Below are 15,895 nucleotides of genomic sequence, written 5' to 3'. Positions count from 1 at the left end.
ATCTTGTCATAATATCATTGCCAAATTAATACTCGACTCAGCCTTTCCAACCCCTGCCTTGCGTCGCACCTTCTGAGACGGCAGTGTCAAGTCTGCTAGAGCTACGTCCTTCATTGATTTCTTGAGAATCCGAACAGATTCGCATTAGTCTTCCTGGTGTTTAGTGAGCTCGCGGCTCTTCTCTGTGGCGTAGGAGCCAGCCCTCCGGCATCTGCATGCTCATTCTCGTCGTGGTCATCAAGTGTAGGTGACAGATAGCTGGTCTTGCGAAGCGATGAAGGTGCTCGTGGCAGTCGTAGTCCTGGTAGAAGTGACGACGAGGTGGAACGAGGTTTTGCATTGTTGGTAGAGACAGATCGATAGGCCAAAGAGCTCTGTGCTCGTGGCGTCAACGGCGAGCTCGTAGGCGTTGAGACGTTTCTTCTTGAAGGTGTAGCTGGAGAGTAAGCGGGACCTGGAGAATTGGTGCTGCGGGTGAATGTATTTGGTGTGGGTATTTTGGATCCTGTGGAACTCGGAGTGCTTGGTCGATGGGGTAGGGTGACTCTACGATTCGTCGCTGGTTCTGAAGATGGTGGATGAAGTGAGTTGAGAGAAGTGCTTCTGGTGTTTGTTGCGAGATTCCATCGTGGTTTGTTTTCTGGGGCCTTGAATTGGCGAACGAGCGGATCTGTTGCAGGTGGAGGAGTATAAGGGGTATATGTAGCTCCGCCCGATGCCAAATTACCGCGCGAGGGCTTGTGGTTCAGAGACGGCTTCGAATCTTTGGGCTTGGACTGAGGAGTCCTGCGTGGCAAGGCACTGACGAAGCGGGTAAAACGAGACGATCGTCTGGGGGTCAAATCGGGTCGACTGACAGACGAGGCTGACGAACTTCTAGGTGTGTCCATACTACTACTAGTCATGGAGTGTTCGGACGAGACAATAGTGCTGACGGAGTCGCGCAACTGCTGGTTTCGCATGTCAAGATTCACTCCTCGCAAGCGCGAGTCCAGCTCCCGCATCTCTGCTTGAATGCCTGCCCATTTTCTCTTCATATCGGACTGCAGTCCTAAAATCTCGCCGTTGACAGTGAGTCGATCAAGTACACCACGATCGATAATGGCAAGTACTCTTTCGATTGCGGTGCCATAGTGATTTTTCTTTGCCTCGTAGCTCTCAACTTTCTTTGCCAGCGAGGCATTGTCTGTATGCTGTTCGTCATGGTCGAGGGCCGTTGCAAGTTTTTGTATGCTTCTTGAAACAGACTGGCACATTTTCAGAGCCTGTCTCCCGGCGTTGCGGAAAACCAGTAGCCATCGATCCTCGCCCAGTTCACGTCGCAAAGCTTCAGCATCAGCCTCAAGCTTCTTCCATTGGGCCTCTAGAGCGTCACGTCTGCCCTCCAAGTTGAGACAGGCAGTTGGAAAGACGGGATTACCTTTGTAATGGAAGACGGATAAACGCATCGGCAGAAAGTCCAAGGACGCCCTCAGGGGTTGCATGCGAGCGAACAGAGCCAGCAAGTTGTCTTCCATGTTGCCAATGGTAGGAGGAGCCTGTAGAGCGGACGTGGATGAGAAGGGAGGAGGGAGACTATGGCGAGGGTTGGACGCGGCCTTGGAAGTACTGGCCTTTTCGTCGACGATGTGTTTCAGCTCGTCAATGTCAAGGTTGTGGTCGGAATCGGCCAGGTTGCAGGTGACGGATTGATGTCGCTGTTCCTCCATCTCGAATACCAGGCCGGCTAGGTCATCGAGCTCGTGAGCGATACCGGTCCCGATAGAGGTTGAGAGTTGTTCCCACTCCATGGCAATCTCGACCTGCTCTTTGACACCAGCCAAGGAATCTTTGATCTTTTGCCATTCCCTAATGACGGCATCCATGTCGTCCGAGTTGGCCTGTATTTGTTCCCGTGCTAAGGTAGCAATGTCGTGTCGCAAATGCAGTTCTTCGACGGAGAGAATGTAGAGCTTGACAACCTTGTCGAAGCGGCCAATGGCGCGGTCGACGTGGTCCAGACCTTCTCGTCCACCGGCAGCAGCCCATTCAACATCGTCTTCGGCTTCCAAGCCTTCCAGCACTGTGTGGGCATTCCGGATCCATCTTCTTATCTGCTCCGAGGAGTCTTTCAGGGCATTTGCAGCGCTGGCCGAGGTGGGCATGCATGATATGCGTGCGGACAGGGAGGTGGCATCGGGCAATTGGATGGCGCCGAGCTGGGCGAGCTGACTGGCGAAGCTAACGCGCGACAGGGAGTAGATCGAGTACCTGCTCGACATGGAGGCGGAGCGTGAGAGCTGGGAGGTGTCATCATTGTCGCTGTTGTCGGCTTCTGAATCGGTTGCGCCGGCCAGAGCGCCGTAGTCTTGCTTTCGGTCAGACGAGTCGGGCGGCGTGAGGGTCGACTGGGAACTGCGATTCGGGCTGTACGAGTATTGTTCGGCCATCGTGTATTTGTGCGTGTCAAAGTGGTGATCGCTCACGAAACTCTCGCCGTCGGTGTCGGTGTCGAGCAGGGCCAGCCTGTCGTTGACGCTGAAGACGGACGAGTATTCACTCATCCTGACTGACTCCCAGGTAGCTAGCTATACGCGTGTCGACGGGGGTACTCCTTTCGCTACAGCTGCTGCCTCATTGTTCACCTGCCGCCAGCCAGCACACTCCAGGAGATGCCTTGTGGTTGCTGATTGATCACTGATGCGCGTGTCTCGTCTTTCTAGAGTCCAATGCTATGCCAATGACCATCTCAAATCTGCGTCATGTTGTTGACAAGAACAAAGTGCTAACTTAGGCTGTCTGACCCATGCCAATCTGTGGAGCGCTCAGCGCCGCCAATCGCTCTAAAAATGGTCCGTCCCGGTCGCTCAAACGCCCCACCTGTCTCAAGCCCCGAACGCCTGTCATGAACCAACCACTCCCTGTATTTTACTTCTATCGTCCAGAGTAGAGATGTCTTGTCGCTCGCCTTCTTCTTCTTCCTCCAACTCTTCTCCCACCTGTCTACTTTCTTCGTGCGTCCGCTCTAGATGACTTCGCTCCTCTCCCATCCCGTCGGCTTTGGGTGATGCAGCCCCTTTCCTGGGTGAGGAATAGACTTGTCCTTGTACTCGGACACGAATGGATTGGGATCATCCTTTTGATGTAGATTGCCTAATGTGTGATTCACCTCACGGTGCTTCGACTCATCAGCGCGACTGCGGTGTTGTTGTTAGTCTCAGTAGGTCGCTTGCTTGAAATTGGTCAAACTTACATGTACAGTAACAAGTCCCGCATGGTACGGTGGCCCTCGGGCATATGCCAGTACTTGATGGCAATATCTGGTGCTGCCAGGTTCTCCCACTCTGGAAGTCTTCCAGCGTCCAGGTCTGCAATTTCGCGCGTGTACGTTATCACAGCCTCCTCTTCAAGATATCCGACGAATCGATGCGCTGTGCGAGGAGAAACCAGATAGGCCACAAACATGGCATTGAAGAAGACTCCTTGAGCTGCAAGCACCATGAACTTCATGAACGGTCCTGGTTCTGCCATCTTGAGGAAGGTGAGCAGGTGCATACGCTCATTGTATGACTCTTCGAGTAGAGTCTCGATCCAGCCGTTATCTCTCTTCATACGGCGCATCGAATGCAGGTGTCGTAGCATACCAGCAACCATTCCAGGAACACCCGCCACCGACTCTAGGAACACATTTCGTATCATGTATTTTCTTGCCGTCATGACATGCTTTTGGTTGGCGTTCTTGGAGCTTTTCTGACCGCTGGCAACTGCTTTGTCGTGCTTATAACCAGTAGCAAGATCCAGTCCCCAGCGCATTGTGCGGATTGCGGCGAGGGCTGTCCAGTCCGACCATGTTTTGGCTTCTCTGTGTGCGATTACAACTGAGTCCATTTGCTCTTTCGTATAGCTAAAGGTATAACATTAGTGCTTGATCTTCGAGTGGATCGGGACTGCGTATGCTCACATTGGATGTGGCCATGCTGCTTCGGTAGTTCGAATGCTGGGAGCATCTGGCGCCGGGAAGAATTGCTTCAGTGCTCGAGATGGTGTTGTGCTGAACTTTCTTGGTTGTACGTAGCCCATGACGAGTACTGTAGCCCTAGTTTCTCCTGCGTTGGCGACTGCTCTGGCGCAGATACATACACCTCTTGGTGTTGTCAAAGTTCTTGTTCGATACATTGTTGATGTGGATGGGGGTTTGAAAGAATGAAGATAGTCGTGTAGTGATTTGAGTACAGTGAGGTGATGTTGTAATGTTCCGGGTGAGATGCAGGAATTTGTGTAATGATTCAATGATCCGTGTGTGATTTGGACGTCCTACAGTGGCAAGTTATGTTTTCACTTATATACATCGCGAGCAGGTGGTAAGCACTGTCCGCATGCGGGGATGTGAATCGCCGTCGGCGGAACATTCGCTCAGCTCCCAATAATCCTTCCGAGCCAACGTTGGACACTCCGACTCTGACCGGCGAGGCCAAGTCAAAAGACGTCCGGACGTTACCACGTCGAGCATGGTCAACGACAACAAGTCGGTGTCTGTGATGCGACAAAGGTTCCAGCCTCGTTGGACGCCGGTCCGGGATTTGGAGGCACGAGAAGCAACCGGAAAGTTGAGCATTTCTGAAAGGCAGATGACCACTCCTCAAACAGCGGCAAAGAAACAACAGTCATAGACCACGGCTTCCACTCGGTCGAATCAAAGGATGAGTTTTTCACAATGACGGCGACATTGTCCAAGTTGTAGACAATGGAGATGATTCGGCGATTGTGAGGCGGCGAGACGAAACATGCTCACTGGCTACACGAAATCCGAGGAAATCGTCTGACACAGTGATCTCAACGAGAGTACAGCGTCCAATCCGAGCATCCTGAAAAGCGTACGGTAATCACAAGTCTAATCAACGCGTCTGCGATTACGGTCGTGCAATGCTACAAATGTCACGATGATAATGATGGACGGTGGAAACCGGGACATGCCTCTCAGCTATCTATTTTGGTTCATATCTGTCAACCTCTGTTTGTTTGCCGGGTCGCGCTTCAACCGCTTCGTTATAGTCGTGTCGTGTGAAATGTATATCAAGCAATCATTGGGTGAAATCGCTCTCGCCTTCCTTAGTTTTGATGTCATTGACGTCGAGCTTCGTGACACTAGCGGCAGGAGGACCTCTGTTCAAGTGCTGCTGGAACTTGTTCAAGGCACTGCTGTCGCCCTGAGCCTCACCAGTGACCTGAATATAGACATCAGCATTGCTGACGTGCTTAGGTACATGTCACTCGTAACATACGCTGCCGTCAGAAACATTTTTGACATGGCCACTAATTCCCAGAGACTTGGCCTGCTTCACAGTAAAGCTCCTGAAGTTGACACCCTGAACTAGAATAAGATCAGTATTGTGGATGTCAAGTGTGGTTAATTGTAGATACCTTCACCCTCGACCTTGAAGCTGATCTGTGACGTATATTCGGTCAGCCTTGTTCTGTGTACGACGGCACGGGGATTCTACTTACCCGTTGAGACATTGTGTGAGGGATTGAACTGAACTTTCGCATCTACAGACGGTGGTGATCTTGGAGGTGTAACTCTAAATCAAGCTGGAGGACAAAAGCAATGCTCGAAAAAGGTGAACCGATGGCATCATGATGGTGGAACGGCATGGAGCTCTGGAAAGGACAGGGTCGCTACTGGCAGTTGTGCCAAGCTTACTATGAATGGAGGTTGATGGAGCATGTGAATAATCCAATGTTGTCTTTCCACAACACACGCATGCAACACCCTTCTATCTCATTCTGCGCTACTTGACCAGACGCATCGTATCGTGTTGCGTTCTATTGCATAGTCTCGTATTGCATGTACACGACTGTCTAGGAACCTTCATCGCAGCGCTCGCAAAGAGGAGCATGCACCTTCGGTAAACAGTCGCAATGCGCTTTACAAAACCGCTCTGGTTGACGCATGGAGGTCAGTCGCAGTTGCTGTCAGACGGGATCCCAGGGCCATAGCTGATGAGATGATGTTTAGGTGACAAGAAAGACTATGAAGTTTACAGCTGCCACGTCTCGCCAGACGGAAGTCGCCTGGTAACGGCAGGAGGAGGTGCGTTTGGACACGACGAGATTGAAAGGAGAGCGGTGATGCTAAGACTCGACACCCTGCAGACGGACATGTGCGCATCTGGTCGACTGATGCGATCCGCAATGGCGCAAAAGCAGACTACGACAAGCCCAAACAGCTGGCGGCTATGAGCTACCACTCGGGCACGATACACTCTGTGCGCTTCTCTGGAAACGGCAAATACCTGGCCTCGGGCGCCGACGACAAGATTGTGTGCATCTACAACCTCGATCCCAACCCTCCGACTCACACAACTTTCGGCTCAAACGAGACTCCCCCCGTCGAGAACTGGCGCATCTTCCGCCGTCTGATCGGTCACGACAACGATGTCCAGGACCTGGGCTGGTCGGCCGATTCCTCCATCCTCGTCTCGGTCGGTCTTGATTCAAAAGTCGTCGTCTGGTCCGGCCACACGTTCGAGAAGCTCAAGACCTTGTCACAACACCAGAGTCACGTCAAGGGCATCACCTTCGATCCCGCAAACAAATACTTCGCTACCGCTAGCGACGACCGCACAATACGCATCTTCCGCTTCAGCTCCCCTCCTCCGAACGCCACGACCTACGATCAGGTCAACAACTTCGTTCTCGAAGCCACCGTCTCAGTCCCCTTCACCACCTCCCCCCTCACGACATACTTCCGTAGATGTTCCTGGTCTCCTGACGGCGCTCACATCGCCGCCGCCAACGCCGTCAACGGTCCTGTCAGCTCTGTTGCCATCGTGACTCGTGGTAGCTGGGAAAGCGAGGTCAACTTGATCGGCCATGAGGGTCCCGTCGAAGTGTGTGCTTTCTCTCCTCGCCTCTTCTGTCCTGAGCCACCTCCACCAGCCAGCGACATCACCGCTCAGGAAAACTTTGCTGCTGGTGCTGTGACGGTCGTTGCCTGTGCTGGTCAGGACAAAACTCTTAGCGTGTGGAACACAAATTCGCCTCGTCCTTTTGTCGTCACCCAGGAGCTGGCTGCCAAACCCATCTCGGATCTTGCCTGGTCGCCCGATGGAGAGACTGTCTACTTCACTAGTTTGGACGGAACCATTGCCTGCTGCGTCTTTTCCCCTGGAGAACTGGGATACCCGGCTCCGGTGGTGAACAACGACAAGGCTTTGGCACGTTTTGGCGCTGGTAGAAGAGTCGGTGTTGTCGAAGGTCCGGATGCGCTGAGGCTGGAAGAAAACAGTAAAGCAGGAGAGCTCAAGGGCGTTCAGGGACGTATGGGTGAATTGATGGGTGATGGCACTGTTGCTGTTCCCTCCCTTAACGGCTCCTCGGACAAATCTGCCCCGGCCTCTACCAACGGCACATCCAAGGAGAGCACAACAAACGGCAGCACAGAGACTGCTGAACCCAAGGAGCCAATGCCTCCACCGGATCCGCAGGTCGCTAAGATCGACAAACTCAAGCAGCGCGTGACTATCACGAAAGACGGAAAGAAGCGCATTGCGCCCTTGCTCGTTTCTTCTTCTTCTGGCGTCGGGGAATCTTCGCTGCCAAAGCCACAACTCATGTCTAGCGTCTCGCAAGCTAGCCGCAACGATGCGCCCCAGACCACATTGGATCTATCAAAGCCATTCGATGGTCTACCAAGGGGAGGACTTGCTTCGCTTCTGCTTGGCAATAAACGTAAATTCGCCGAGATCGAAGGGGATGATGATCATCGTGCCGAGAAGCGCATTGCATCTATCCAACAGTCTGGAGCCTCACCTGTGGTCATTAACACAGCCGTCGGTCTCGTGCCCCCGAGCGCCGCAGGGAAAAGTATCACTGAAACTGCTGAACCTCTTAGACCCGCGATTGTGAATCCCAGTTTGACCACAAGTCAGGTGAGATTAGCAGTGCCTCTAGTCCGAACGACCATAGTCCGCCCTCTCGATGCGAACGGCAATCAGGAAACAGAAGGACAGCAGACGGACACTGGTGACGAATCGTCAATTGTGTTCGAAGCACGGAATGCTTCGGGTCCCGCACGTACGGGTAGAGTCCAAGATCGCGATCCGACGCGCCTCACAGTCTCTCGAAGAGGGCAATCCATTTGGCAAGATTATCTACCACGAGCAGTATTGCTAGTGACCGGAAACCACAACTTCTGGGCTGCGGCTTGTGAAGACGGGTCGGTCCACATCTGGACTCCAGCGGGTCGCAGATTGATCAATGCTCTCATCCTTGATGCACAGCCTGTTATCATGGATTGTCGGGGATGGTGGCTTCTGTGCGTGAATGCGGTAGGAATGTGTTATGTCTGGAACATCAAGTCCATGTCATCGCCACATCCACCAGTATCTCTCGCACCTGTACTTGACATTGCTGCTACAGTCCAGCAAGGCCACACTACCAATGGACCCGCTGTCATGTTTGCTCGCCTTAACTCACAGGGCCGCATCATCGTAGGTTTGTCCAACGGAGATGGCTATACCTACTCGCAGGCTATGTATATCTGGCAACGTCTGTCGGAGCCTTGGTGGGCAGTGGGTAGTCAGTACTGGAACACGGCAGATACATCCATCTCTACTGTGCAACCCACTTCCAAGGGCACAAATGGCAGCTCCACTGTTGACGAAGACCTCAAGCCGGAGAATCTCTCGGCGGGCATCGTCCCTTTACTCGAACGCAACACCACAACCCAGTCATTAATGCGTGGCCGAGCATACTTCTTGCAACGACTAGTCAAGACACTCCTTGTGGCTGAAGGATACGAAGGATTTGAGAGCGCCGTAAGCGTCGCGCATCTCGAGAATCGTGTCGCAGCCGCCATGACGTTGGGTGCACGTGAAGAGTTCCATCTGTATCTCCTCATGTACGCTAAGCGCATTGGCGCAGAAGGTTCTAAGGCTAAGGTCGAGGAATTGCTACGATCACTTATGGGCAGCGTTTTCGAAGATGAAGAGGAAAAGGAAAAGCCAGACGAGGAGAAGGGACAAGGCTGGATGGCCGAAGAAGGCGATCTCGTTGGCTGGCCTCGGCAAGAGTTGCTCAAGGAGGTAGTTCTCATCCTTGGTAAGTTCATCTTTGTGTGCGCTGAGAGTTCACGTTTACTGATATAACGTAGGCAAGCATCGCGACCTCCAGCGTATCACTGTACCATACGCGCGTCTCCTAGGTGTCCTGGATGGCGCCAGTGATGCTATGGAGATATGAGCAGAAGACGTCTTGTATCTACTCACTTTGGCGCCAGTCGTTTCTCAGGTCATAACGATTGTGCAATGGCAGACGCGGGTTTCGGCGATAGAAGCGAATGAATCATGCAGCATGCCTAGACATATTGACGGATCGAGCCTGATGATAGGAATGTCCATCTATGTCCACACCAACCGTGTAGAGGGTTTATGTATCTATACCTTTGCTCCCCAACTAACGCTCACATGTGATTCTCTGCTAGATCGAGTATGCCGTGTACGAGGTCAACAAGCGTTGCGTCAAGCAGGGAAGTGGATTGAAAGATCTACATGATGGATAAAGTTAGGTCCATGACGCCAATCACAGCTGAGGTCGATTGTGGGGAGGACTGGTCAAGTCGTCCGAGCGACGATCCGATCAACAATGTCGACGTCACGAATGCTTAGGTATCTGCCACCTTTTGCTCCTGACACCCGCGACAGCGATAACACATTGTCCAACATTCACTGTACATCAAGACGTGTAGTGCGATATTATCGCGCAGATCTAACAATCCCATCGACGTAGCGATACTGAAGCAACCGGCAGTGTAATGTGTGGAAGCGAATGACATCGTTTGCACACAACAAGATTCCTTGGACCAGCGCACCAAAATCTTCCGTTGACGGTAAGACAAAAGGAATTGCGGTCGCTCCTTCCTTCACTCGAGTTTCACTTCTGATCATTCAACCCACTTGACTTGCGACTTGACTTGACCTGCGACCCAATCTCATAATCCTGCCACCTGGGACACGATGGCGTCCCTAAAGAGCGATAACAATGACCACGACCTGGCACCATCGCCGTCACCTTCGCTCATGGACGACGAGCTCAAAGGACTTTCGCTATACGAACAAAAATGCATATTAATCAACCGAGAGATGGACTCGAATGGCATGGGTCGCTACCAATGGAGCATCTGGCTTCTTTGCGGATTCGGCTACTTTATCGATTTGCTCTGGGCGCAAGCATTCGGTCTTGTGTTGGGTCCACTGGAGCAAGAGTTGGGTTTCCCTGGTACGCTTCCTCAAGGGTGACGAGGAATATTGGAACTGACAGTTTTATCCTAGCCAGCCAATCTGGAAATATCTCTACTGCCTTCTCTGCAGGATTGACCGCTGGAGCCTTCACCTGGGGCGTTCTAGTCGACATCATTGGTTGGTACTCTGGCCATTGAGACAAGCCTAGCACTCTGCTATGTGAACATGCATTCTGATTCTTATACAGGCCGTCAGTGGGCATTCAACTTGACCTGTCTAATATCTGCTTCCTTCGGTCTCGGCTTGGGTGGCTGTGATAGCTACACATCGTTCCTCGTCGTCACAGCCTTTTGTGGTTTCGGAATTGGAGGCAACATTCCTATCGATACGACTATCTGCCTGGAGTTTCTCCCTCAGAATCGCCGCTTCCTACTCGTCCTGCTCTCACTATTCCAACCCATTGGTGTCGTCATCTGCAGCGTGATTGCATATGGCTTTATTCCTTCGTACAGCTGTTCGCCGAACTTCGTTGAGCCTAATCCTGCGCCTTCATGCAAGAACGTACCGGCCGGGACACCTTGTTGTACAAGAGAAAGCAATATGGGTTGGCGATACCTCATGTTCACCCTGGGTGCCATCACACTCTTCATATTCTTCCTACGCTTCGTCGTCTTCAGATTCCAGGAATCGCCCAAGTTCTTGGTTTACAGAGGCCAGGATGAGAAGGCTGTTCAAGTGCTGCAACACATTGCAAAATACAACAAGCGCGAGTCTGCACTTACCTTGGATGACTTTTTTACGCTTCGCGTTGAGCCTGGCGTCCACAGTACCGCTGGTATGCTCGGCTCTGGTGATCAGCAGAAACATCTGTCGATTCTCGGCAAGGTCAAGCTTGAATTCAAACGTTATCGTATGCTCTTCGCCACGAGATGGATGTCCTATCTGACTATTCTCGTTTGGCTTACTTGTAAGTCGCCTCCTTCATCTCCCTGTGTGCTAAGATCCGTCATTCCAATCCTGTAGCAAGGCACAACTATATCTCATATCGGCAAGTCTGGTACAGGACGTCGATGGAAAGATGTGTCTTGTTGATATCACGTCAGGTTTTACCTTGCCTTGAGATTGCCACGGGGTAACATTGTTTCGCAGACGAGAGACATCATTGACCTTTGCTGATACGATTTACACCAGATATCATGGACTTCTGGGGCTTCACTCTAGCAGGAGGATACCTTCCTAGAATCATCGCCGCAAAGAATGTCGAGATCAGCCGTGGCCTGAAGTACACGTACCGCTCTTACGTCTACATCTATCTACCTGGTATTGTTGGTGTTCTTTTAGGTGGCGCGATGTACAAATTTCCGGCTTTCGGACGCAAATGGACAATGGTGATATCGTCTGCACTCATGGGTGTCAGTATCTTCCTCTTCAGCGCGGCCAACAGCGAAGCTTCAAACATAGGACTCAATGGTATTTACATCGTTACGATTCGCAGCGCGTGTCAATGCTAACTCACACGCAGTCATGGAATACTTCTTCCAGAGCATGTTCAACGCCGTACTCTATGGCTGGACCCCCGAGCAATTCCCGGCGCCTATCAGAGGCACTGCGTGCGGTATCGCGGCATTCTGGGGTCGCCTCTTCGGTATTGTTGCTCCTCAGATTGCTCAGAATCTCTTGCCATCGACCACGGAGCCGACTGCGGACGACTATGCCAAAGTTCTGTATCTTGCCGGTGGCATTACTTTAGGCTGTGTCGTCACCACCGCATTATTGCCCATCAGGATGCTCAACAGGCAGAGTATGTGAAAGCTCGGTCTTGACAGTCATGTTTGCTACCGGGCCCGCTCCAGTGCTTTTGTTCTACCGCTGATTTATATTTCTCTCTACGCCTAATCCATGATCTGCAGAATGCTCTGAGTCAAACCACTGCGTCTCTTATCTTCGTCTCCCACATCCCATGTGACACCAAATCGTTCTTGGCTTTATATGTAGCATTATGCCTGGTCCATCTGGAGTTTCATTCGAAAGCAGGGGGAATGTCTGCTGGGCAGGGCAAATCAATTAATCGGTGCGTGTCAGCTCAGTTCAGAGACTGAATTTCTTGACTAATACCGAATATGGCTACGAGTTGCGCACAAGACTATGCCAGGTTCTCTCCTGCCTCTTGTGAGACTCAAATCATGAGAGCCGAGGAATTCACGCAACGTGGTGATGGTTGCCGTCACCTAGACACAGGGGTCAGGGTGGTCCCCATAGCATCCAGACAACGCGATCTTTTCTTTGCGTAAGCCCCCGTTTTACTTCATCTACTCTCGTGGCTATAAGGGATGCTACAAAGCTAGATATTTGCATGGTACTCTTCACTAAAGGCGAAAGGGGAGTTGTGTTATATGATGCTCATTCTTCAGCACCATATTTGAGAGGATTAGAATTCGATGTAGTAACGCTGATGCTGAGCAAAACAACCCTGCATGGCCGTTCTGTGAAGACCTGTGTCGAGTACAGATCCGAGGAAACTGGCATCCAGAAGAGCAATTACGGTACGTAGTCGCGAGATTCAACTTCCCATCCCATATCCAATTGCCGTGTTATGCCTATCGATCCGTCGGGCTCGTGATTGAGACGCTTGGACCGCATCCGCCGGAAGTGCCATCTCCAAAAGAGATACGAACATTATGTGACTTCGCGACTAGCGTGCGTGGAACATAGGTTTTGAGTTGAGCCTCTAGACGACACTCGTGATCAGGCTCGATCATGTACATGGTCAGGATGCCGCATACACGCACGTATCGTGAATGCCAATCTGTGAAGTTCATATCGTAAAGTTTGAATTGCTTGGCAGACGTGAAGGCTTCAATTGTGACGTCTCACTTGGTTCTCTCGAATCAGGACGCGTTTTGATGGTCTCATGTCGCCTCCGTCTTTGCAGCGTCTGTCGCTAGAGTTCAAATGCTCGTGGAAGCGCTACACGGAGCTCTTCGCAATGTCCTGTCTGACACCGAGCGTCTGGTCTCTCCGTAATCAGCACTGACTGCTGGATGTCTCGTTGCCGATAGACAACCGGCATGACCTTGGGAAACCATAAAGACGATACCAGCAGTTCCCCTGTTGTAGAGAGATCTCGTTGTTGTGTTGAGGACCTGTGCACAGGTGATGGTACTAATCCCTAGCTTAGCAGTCAACTGCCCAGATAATATGGCGTGCCATGCCTGATCATGCTGCATCTCATCGAGAGGCCAGTACAGTACATCTGACGCCGAGCGAGTGGAAGGATAGAGGTTTTTGGATTGTACATCTCCTGTCTCGGATTTTCCTACGTGTTTGATCATCTTTGGTTTGCTGCCCTGAATTCCGCCGGAACCGATGGTGAAGCCGTCGGAAGCCGCCCTGACCATCTTGCATGTCCGTCGGCACATACTACCGGACGCATGGTCTCTATAGCAGTCACCATGGCGTGGCGATCACAGGAAAAGCGGGGATACGTGGAGAATTGGGGAGCCCTATATGTCAACTACTGTTATACCACCGGGGACATTGACGATGGCCACAACCCTTCAAAAGGAGCAACATCTCCTCCATCCGTACCATCCCCAACTTCTCCATCATTCCCCAGACGGAGACCCCAGTCCTCATCTTACCAGACCATCCTCTGACCTCTACCTACAATGGCCAACAAGCCGTCAACCGATCACAATGCAATCGTCCTGCAAGAAGGCGTTGCTGCTGAGCAGCCCATGGGCTGGCTCGAGCAGAAGCTGAAGCCTAAGACGGTCAATGCGAGATACCCCGTCAAGGGGGCCGCCCTCTTGTACGCGACCTGCGGGTTTGGTAGTCTTGGAGATGCACTCTTTGGATACAATTCTGGTTAGCACCAATGCTTCTCCCGCATCTACAGCGATACTGACAACAACAGGTATCATGTCTGGTCTACTCGTCAATCCCGTCTTCGTCGCTCGCTTCTACAAGAACTACGGTGGAGCTGACGGCACAACCAGCGGTGTCAATCCTTCCATCACCGGCATATCTGTCTCTTGTCTACAACTCACTGCTGCACTGGGCGCGCTGCTTGCTGGGTGGCTTGGAGATGTGATCGGCCGTAAAAAGTGTGTCCGCATCGGAGCCTTCATCTACTTCTTCTCAGCCTTTATACAGATGTTCGCTGGAGGCTTCTCAACTTTCGTCGCTGGCAGGTCCATTCAAGGACTGGGAGTTGGCTTCCTCTCCATGACTGTTCCTATCATCCAGACAGAAATTGCTGCTCCCCATGCTCGTGGCTTGATGGTCGGTATCGAGTATACCTTCCTCATTGCTGGCTACATGCTTTCCTGCTGGGTCGACTATGGCTTCAACTTCCTACTTCCAAGCGACATGAGTTGGCAGGGTCCTTTCATCATCCAGATCATCTTGTCGTTCATCCTATTCGTCATGTCGTTCTTCTTGCCCGAGACCCCGAGATGGCTCGCCAAGAATGGTTTCATGAAAGAGAGTCTGCAGACTGTTGCGGATCTTCACAGTAACGGTGATATCGAGGCTGAACATGTTCAGCATGTCTTCCTCGAGATCCAGGAAGCTGTGCGCTACGAGGCCAGCCTCGGACAAGCAGGCTGGGGTGTAAGTTTTTCTAACTATGCTCTAAAGAACCTTTCTGACCGAAAACATAGGAGATGCTCACGACCTACAGAAAGCGAACCATCGTTGGTATCACTGTGCAAATGTTTGCTCAGCTGAACGGTATCAACATAATCTCGTTCTACCTCCCTTCCACGCTCTCCGACGCAGGCTTCGGCGAGCGCAAGTCCCTCTTATACACCGCTGCCAATGCTCTTCCATACACAGCTGCCACCATTGCCACCTGGTGGTTGGCCGATCACTGGGGAAGACGTCCTCTTCTCATTCTTGGAGGTGTCTTGATGGCTGTACTTCTTGGCATCGTCTGTGCCTTCACCGAAGCAGATCTTGCAGTCCAGACTCGCGCCAATGGTCAATACGCCTTTGTAATGCTCTATAACATAGTATATGGTTTCACATAGTTGCAACTAATAAGGAGGAACAGAGTGCTTGATTCTCTGAGCTATGGGAGCTATCTACTCTATATAATCTACCTACAAACAAAGGACTGCTACAGCTACTGACAAACAGAGAGTCAAAGCTATAGCCACATGTCTAGGCAGGCATATTCAAGTCTCCCCCTGAATGTGGAGACTATAGCTATTGCTGTGATGAGCAAATGGTAAGCCGAGGTAAGCCATCCTCCCCCTGCTTATCTAGAGCAAGTAGCTGTGGTGAGACCGAGTCTCGTAACAAGATTCTCGAAGGTCTCACGAGGAAGGGGCTTAGTGAACACATCTGCGAGATTATCCTTCGTGTTAACGTACTGTGTCTTAATACGTCCATCCAGATTGAGTTCGCGTAGGTAGTGGTATTTAATGTCGATATGTTTTAAACGATCATAGAACTCGGGGTTGCGAGTAAGCTTTAATGCAGCTTCGTTGTTAATGTGTAGCATAACACCTCTTATAGGAATGTCTATAACACTAAGTTCGTCGAGCAAATTTTCTGTCTAGACAAGTTCCTATACGGCCTTATATGCCGCGACGTATTCAGACTCACAAGTCGATAACGAAACAGACTTCTGGCGCTTTAACTGCTATGAGATTAGTGCACCTAACAGT

At 51.5% G+C, this 15,895-nt stretch overlaps 7 protein-coding genes across 7 annotated transcripts; 3 read left to right on the top strand and 4 right to left on the bottom strand.

Annotated features, from left to right (window-relative positions):
- Positions 1-110: 110 nt before the first annotated feature.
- AUEXF2481DRAFT_817 (uncharacterized protein) lies at positions 111-2,543 on the bottom strand (the record flags this gene model as incomplete). The annotated part of the gene is made up of 1 exon (XM_013492353.1): positions 111-2,543. The coding sequence occupies one exon, from the start codon at positions 2,541-2,543 to the stop codon at positions 111-113; it is 2,433 nt and encodes an 810-aa protein (XP_013347807.1).
- Positions 2,544-3,004: 461 nt separating this feature from the next.
- Positions 3,005-4,059, bottom strand: AUEXF2481DRAFT_816 (uncharacterized protein; the record flags this gene model as incomplete). Its single annotated transcript, XM_013492352.1, has 3 exons — positions 3,005-3,176; positions 3,233-3,883; positions 3,941-4,059. 3 exons carry the CDS (start codon positions 4,057-4,059, stop codon positions 3,005-3,007), a joined length of 942 nt encoding a protein of 313 aa, XP_013347806.1.
- An 821-nt stretch (positions 4,060-4,880) lies between these two features.
- On the bottom strand, positions 4,881-5,633 carry AUEXF2481DRAFT_35195 (uncharacterized protein). The gene is made up of 4 exons (XM_013492630.1): positions 5,485-5,633; positions 5,401-5,425; positions 5,262-5,350; positions 4,881-5,204 (listed from the first exon to the last, which is right to left on the bottom strand). Exons 1-4 carry the CDS (start codon positions 5,494-5,496, stop codon positions 5,061-5,063), a joined length of 270 nt encoding a protein of 89 aa, XP_013348084.1. The 5' UTR covers positions 5,497-5,633; the 3' UTR covers positions 4,881-5,060.
- Positions 5,634-5,898: 265 nt separating this feature from the next.
- AUEXF2481DRAFT_25213 (uncharacterized protein) lies at positions 5,899-9,222 on the top strand (the record flags this gene model as incomplete). Its single annotated transcript, XM_013492514.1, has 4 exons — positions 5,899-5,935; positions 5,996-6,070; positions 6,133-9,081; positions 9,134-9,222. The coding sequence occupies 4 exons, from the start codon at positions 5,899-5,901 to the stop codon at positions 9,220-9,222; spliced, it is 3,150 nt and encodes a 1,049-aa protein (XP_013347968.1).
- Positions 9,223-10,058: 836 nt separating this feature from the next.
- AUEXF2481DRAFT_61487 (uncharacterized protein) lies at positions 10,059-12,029 on the top strand (the record flags this gene model as incomplete). The annotated part of the gene is made up of 5 exons (XM_013492801.1): positions 10,059-10,257; positions 10,311-10,397; positions 10,468-11,187; positions 11,412-11,690; positions 11,743-12,029. 5 exons carry the CDS (start codon positions 10,059-10,061, stop codon positions 12,027-12,029), a joined length of 1,572 nt encoding a protein of 523 aa, XP_013348255.1.
- Positions 12,030-13,168: 1,139 nt separating this feature from the next.
- AUEXF2481DRAFT_25211 (uncharacterized protein) lies at positions 13,169-13,618 on the bottom strand (the record flags this gene model as incomplete). Its single annotated transcript, XM_013492513.1, has 1 exon — positions 13,169-13,618. One exon carries the CDS (start codon positions 13,616-13,618, stop codon positions 13,169-13,171), a length of 450 nt encoding a protein of 149 aa, XP_013347967.1.
- Positions 13,619-13,957: 339 nt separating this feature from the next.
- Positions 13,958-15,253, top strand: AUEXF2481DRAFT_61588 (uncharacterized protein; the record flags this gene model as incomplete). The annotated part of the gene is made up of 3 exons (XM_013492808.1): positions 13,958-14,087; positions 14,137-14,834; positions 14,885-15,253. 3 exons carry the CDS (start codon positions 13,958-13,960, stop codon positions 15,251-15,253), a joined length of 1,197 nt encoding a protein of 398 aa, XP_013348262.1.
- Positions 15,254-15,895: the final 642 nt, after the last annotated feature.

The sequence above is a fragment of the Aureobasidium subglaciale genome, assembly GCF_000721755.1.
Source record: "Aureobasidium subglaciale EXF-2481 unplaced genomic scaffold scaffold_1, whole genome shotgun sequence".
NCBI lineage: Eukaryota > Fungi > Ascomycota > Dothideomycetes > Dothideales > Saccotheciaceae > Aureobasidium > Aureobasidium subglaciale.
The sequence above is the reverse complement of the archived record's forward strand: the minus strand, read 5'-3'. Positions and strand labels throughout refer to the sequence as shown.